The 6,214-nt window shown below is 44.3% G+C and overlaps 1 protein-coding gene across 2 annotated transcripts in view; it reads left to right on the top strand.

The window, feature by feature from the left end:
* UGGT2 (UDP-glucose glycoprotein glucosyltransferase 2) overlaps positions 1-6,214 on the top strand; it is a 235,857-nt gene that overhangs the window by 201,258 nt on the left and 28,385 nt on the right. For both annotated transcript variants that reach the window (XM_025200352.1, XM_025200351.1), the window contains one exon: positions 2,655-2,753. In XM_025200352.1, coding sequence (XP_025056137.1) covers positions 2,655-2,753 — 99 coding nt within the window. The remainder of the gene's footprint in view (positions 1-2,654; positions 2,754-6,214) is intronic.

Here is a 6,214-nt window from a genome sequence, read left to right as displayed (position 1 = left end):
CCACTGCCCTGTACTGCATGGGGGGCTCTGCCACGAGCCCCAAGAAGCCCCAATGGATGTTTCACCAGCCAGTGAGTGCGGGGCTTTTTTTGTTGTTGCTTAAAGAGCTGGGACCTGGGGCTGGACAGGGCAGCCATTGACAGGCCTCAGAGAGCGAATGGGGTTTGAGGAGCACTTGGGGGACTGGGGCAGCAGACAGGGGATGGGGCCTGGTGGGGGTCCCCCCATAGTTCCCCTCCCTCAGTGCCCCCATCCCCTACTTACTGGCACAGAGCCCGGATGCAGCTCCCTGTGGCAGTGAGTAGGAACTGCCTGAATCTCTGAAGCTCTCTGAATCTTTTCTGAATCGATTCAGAGAGCTTTGAATCGATTCAGACCATTTTATTGGTCTCCCGATTTGATTCGTATTCAGAGGTTTGGCCACCGAATCAGGCCGAATCTCCTCTGAATTGAATCAGCACCTGAAGCTTTGCACAGCCCTACTGTGAATCATACAAACCCACTCAAGTCCCCAAACTAGATTTAGCATTCCTCCATCTTTTGCCCTTAATTCTGGATGACTAATAGCCGCAGAAAGACCCTGTTCCTTAGTAGTTTGAAACATTCAAGTCTACAGTAGAAACAAGTTCTCTAGCTAAATTGAAGAGGTTTTCTATTTGAGTGATAGAAAATCACCTAACTCCTTTGAAAATGCTGCTAGCTTGTATGTTGTATTACCTGATTTCCATGAAGTATTTGGCTATTTCATCAGCTTTGTAAGAGGAGATCTGGTAGTTATGTTTTATCCCCCTCAGCCAAAGGCCACATTACCTTCCCTTATCCAACAGTCACTGTGCTTCTCAAAGAAGTCTTCAAATTTTCTCACTGGTTGGAGAAACTGCAATCCTGCAATATTTTAATAGGGTTCCTTTAAGCCTTTGAAAACCTGCTTTTTGTACCATTTGTCCAGGAACCCCATGCTGGACATGTATTTTTAAAGTGTTTCAAGAGACACTTAAACAGAAGAAAAATATTTTCTTTTATTTATGTTAACCAGAAGAGATGAATGACTACTTTATACCAGGGGCTGGCAAACTACAACCTGCAGGCTGGTTCTAGCTGGAGCTATTTGATCGGATCACAAACATGGGACTTCAGTCACTTTCATCTGCCACCATTTGAAGAAGTGTCACAGGTCCTCTCCCTGTACCACTATGGGGAAAAGCAGCTGGTTCCTACCTCTGACCCAAACTGGGTCAGTCTGGCCTGCAGCCTTACAAGGTTGCTGATCACTGCTTTACATAATTACCCAAAAAGACAAAGTAAGTTTAAGGCCTCTCCTAATGTTATGTCTAAAACGGTTTCTAACTTTCATCTCAGTTAGGTGATTCACCTCTTTTCTTTCCTAAAGCTTGTTTTAGGGAAGCCAAACTTGACACTTAAATATTGTTAAGATTCTGTTTTACTATCTTAATTAAATAAAACTTTCAGGAATTCTTCTAGATCGTCTCTTGGTACTAATGTAGCTGGCAAAATAAAGAGTCAACAGATCTTAAGCCAAAAACTATATAAAATAGGTCTTGGACCTTTTCAGAATTATTCTGTAGCCTACTTGGACTAACCTGGGCAGTCTGCTGCTTCATTGTGATGTCTTAATCTCTTGCAGCCATTGTTTTAATAGACTCTGGGCACCTACCTTAAGGATATCTCACTGTTTGTGAATCACCAGTCACTCAAAAAAAGACTGGGTATTAATCATGCGTTGCCTGCATGTGTTTTAAAACTCTGTTTCTCTTATACTGTGGCGTTCTTGTCAGATCTGAATCCTGTTTTATTAAAGGAAGTGGAGAGTGGTTGCATCCATTACTCCCTTTTTATGTTTTCATTTACTGAGCTCTTTGAGGACATGAAGGGCCAGGTACAGGCCCAGCAGAACCTGATATTAAAAAAAAGAACCTAGTACAGTGGTATCAAACTCATCCAGCCCAGCAGGCCAAATGAAGGACATGGGGCTGTTCTGTGGGCTGGATTGAGCCTATAGACCAGCCCCTTGCACTGGAGCCAGCATACAGAGGTTGTCCAGCATAGGTACTTCATGCAGTATGTGCTCTGGACCAGCTCTATGTGTGTGTAGTATGGACTAGCCTCAGCCCAGGGCTCGTGCACAAAGCCAGCACAGGGCATGTGCTGCATAAGATGCCCACATTGGACCAGCCCTGTACACTGGCTCCAGTGCATGGGACCAGTCTGTGGGCCCAATCCAGATTGGCCCCAGATCCAGTGTGCAGGACTGGCTTGATGTAGGCACCACATGTAGCATGTACCCCTGACTGGCCCTCTATGCCAGGTCCAGCCCTGTACATATCTGAGACTTCTGGGCTAGATATTAGGGCTTCATGGGTCAGATCCAGCCTACAGGCCATATCTTTGACAATCTTGATTTAGTGTAACATTATGGGGTTTATGGAAGTGCAAGTGGAATGTATCTGAACCATCTTCTTAAAGAACCACTGTTATGAAAATGCAAAAGGAAGTGACATTTTTCTTTGTATATAATCAAATTTCTTTTGATTCTTCTGTGTTATAACCTTGCTATTAACCTAGGTTTTATATGGAATGTATTTTTTGTCCTTTTCCATAGTTACACAGGCTCTAATAGATTATTATTTTTAAAGTTTTTCAGGAGGAATTCAAACAGAAGAAAAAAAGAGGAAAAATTATTCTCTAAATATTTTTTCAGTTGCCTCAGGTCATTTATATGAACGCTTCTTAAGGTAATTAAAACAAAGTAAGAATTTCATATAAGCACTGTAAATGTTCATCGTAAGTTGTCAGGAAGCATAGCTTTTAAAAAAATAATAAACTAATGTATAGAAAATCTCATGCAGTAAGGTGTAATTATTGAGTCACCCAAGTTCTAATTAAGCTATTATATAGTATTGTTCAAAAACATCCTTCTTGTTTGTAAATATATATATATATATATCTTTTTTAATGCTTTTTATGAGAGCAAATGCTAAGCCTGAATATAAAAGATCACATTTACTCCTCATATAGGCATATAGAACTCCACTGGCTTAATTAACATTAGCTTATGGTGAAGTTTCACATTATGTGTAGACCATACTAAATCCATGAAATGTTAAGTGGTGTTAAAATTAGAACATGCTGTGAGCCATTGCATGTTAAGGATTGATACTGTTTCTTGCCTGCACAGCTCTGACTTTCTACTAGAGAGCTGGTGAGCAGGGATGTGGTTAGGAGCTCCAGCATTATGGCTCTATCCCTGCTCAGAGGGGTAGGAAATACTGGTAGCAGTGCTTCTTGGGATGCTAGAGGACTACAAATTGATCTCCATGGAATGGAGTGCCCTTAGAATGGCCTAAGTGTAATGTGTAACTTCAACCTTACATTGCTGAGTTTGATCCACAGTGTATTGCCTATCCACCATGACACCGATGTATCATAGTATTTAGGTATTCATGATTCATAGATTTAATATTTCCTCTTTGCTCTGAAAGAAGAATTATAATGTGGTGTATCCAACTGCTTAATCTGATTTGTTCAAAACTTGAAATGTTTTGAGTGCCCCCATTTCACTTCGAAGCTGTTTTGAAGCCTTTTGTTTCATTTTGATTTCGCTGTTTTGAGCTCAAAACTCATCGAAACAGCTTCAAAACAAAACACCTGGCAAAATTTCACAAAGCCCTACTGTATATCCATTGTAGGGCTTAAAAATTGAACACTCAGTTGTGTATCCTCCTTGTGGTGTTACAAAAATAGCCAAAGTGCTACAAAAACGACAGAAGCACTACCAAAATATTCCTGGATGAAAAAGGAACTTCTCTGTAGCTCTGTGTTTTGTAGTGCCACATGTAATGTTTGAAGAGTGCACTTCAGTCTCTCAGTTGCCCCAGGATCCCAAATGGGGAGAGAGACAGTGGGCTGGACAGATAACGAGTGCAGCCTGGGCACTGAACGGTTGCCAGGGTTGGGGATGCAGGGGATAGAGAAAGAAGCCCCTGCCCCTGGACTGCAGGCTGTAGCAGGCTCAATAACAGCCTACCATTCCAGGAGCTTGTGATCAGTGAACATGGGACCCGGACCTAGTGGGCAAGGTTGGGGAAGGGAAATGGCCTGCCTCGTCCCCTGAAAGTTATTTACAGCCTATCCATTCCCCCTTCCCCATGGTAAGGAACTGTCAGGAACCAATGTTGCTGTTGATAAGCTTGCTTGGTCCCCCTTCCCTACTGGGAGAGAGGACAGACTGTCAGTGAACAGTTGGCAGAGCAATCAGAGCTGCAGGGCTGAGTAACCCCTTATTGACCCGTAGATGGAGAGTACACCTTTGCAGTGACTTTGTTACCCAGATCAGGAGCTCCAGCTGTGGGGCTCTGGACATCTGTACACCCCTCTTACCACTATATTTCTGTTACAGCGCTTCTGTTACAAAGACACATCTAAACATGGCCCTGGAGCATCATTTCCTAGGTTTTTCTGTACAGACTGGGTCATGGGCTCCAGTACTCTCTACATATCAGTTATTCCTAACCACCAGATCTAACTGGAGTCCAGACACCTGCAGTTCTTTCCTTCAAAAGTCTTTGACCAGTGGTGTACAATAACCCAAGATAGCTTCCTTAAAGCTAAAGTTTTATTTATTTTGCATTTAGGAGAAAAAGAAATGTAAAATAATAGTCTGTAATGCATGCTATCTTCTAATGCTAAACTTGGTAGGCCTAACTTCTTTACATATCTCCTGGGGTGCTGGGTATCTTCGTTCAGTGGTTCTCAGTCTTTTTTGTACCAGGACCCATTTGCAAAGATGGATGGCTTGTCCTGACCCACATACCCCTGGCCCTGCTGGTGCCTGACCCACAATGCCCTGCTCTCCCCTGCCCTGCTGCAGCCTTGGTACCTAGTCATCTTCCCACAGTGCCAGCAGGCACCTGCCCTCCACACACACCCATCCCCTCTGTATGTGTGCACACACATGCACACACACACACTGCCTCTACACCTCAACAGTCCCCAGTCCCTGGCCCTCCAACCCCCACTCCCCATATACTTACCTTTATCCAGCTGCTGGAGCTGCTCCCACAACCCTGCCTGGCTGCATACTGGCCACATCCCAAGCAAGCCCTTGCAGGCTGGAACAGTGCCAGCCTGCAAGGGGAAACCCATGCTTTCACATGTTTTTCTGGTATTTGCTTGTGACCCTTTGATATATTCTTGCAACGCACTTTTGGGTCGTGATTTATGGTCTGAGAAATGCTGTCTTACTTTGCTTCCCCAGGTAATTGCTCTTGAAAAAGCATTCCTTTTCAGTCGAGCATAATTCTTTTGATCCTCTACATTCATGAGTCATTTCCTGGCATGGTCTCTTAACAACCCTCAAGTGTTTGCAAAAGAATAGCATAACTTATGCTATTAGGATAGTGAATCATCCTTTTTCTTTTATGCTTGTTTTTTCTTATAGCTTTCTATTAAACTAGATCAATATATTAATACAATAACCCATGCCAATAGGCATACAGTATTTGCAATGTATTATAGAGCATTTCTAGTTCTGCCATGCATTGGGAGAGTACCTGTTAGCAAAACATTTTTTAATATTGTTTAAACATTGTTTCTTTTAAACTGGTATAAAAATATGGTTTAGCTTGGGGTGGGTAATTATGTCAGGTGAAGGGCTACTTAGGGAGTTTTGGTGAGCTGTTGTAGGCCAAGGGGCAGGGGTACAGTTGAGCCTATGTGGCTCTGAATCCGTCTGCCTCGCATCTACTACTAGGGCACAAGATGGAGTGTGTAGACGGGCAGGGTCTCCATGGAGACAGGCCCAGGACCTCTGCGGGCAGGGCATGCTCAGATGAGGTTTTGGGCAGGTGGGGAGCAGCATCCAGGAGCAGGATGGGCAGCTGGGGCTAGAGCCAGGGCCAGGATCTTGGAGCGGTGACAGCACAGGGCCAGGACAGAGCTGTGATCTGCTCCCCTCATGTCCCTGCAACATGTACCAGTTCCATGGGCAGTGGCCATGTCCAGCCCCTGCCCATGGAACTGGCACTCATTAGAGGGACAGTGGGGTGTGGATTGCGAGACTGCCCCAGCCTCATGCCACCCTGTACTGTACCTGGTTCTCCTCTTGGCTGCATGCAGCCCAGCAGCACAGGGTAGTCCTAACAGGTTGTGATTGGCTTAACCCAAGAGTGGGGTGGAGCACACAAACATGCTCCAA

This window comes from Alligator sinensis, unplaced genomic scaffold, assembly GCF_000455745.1.
Source record: "Alligator sinensis unplaced genomic scaffold, ASM45574v1 scaffold740_1, whole genome shotgun sequence".
NCBI lineage: Eukaryota > Metazoa > Chordata > Crocodylia > Alligatoridae > Alligator > Alligator sinensis.
This window is presented reverse-complemented; position numbering and strand designations above follow the sequence as displayed.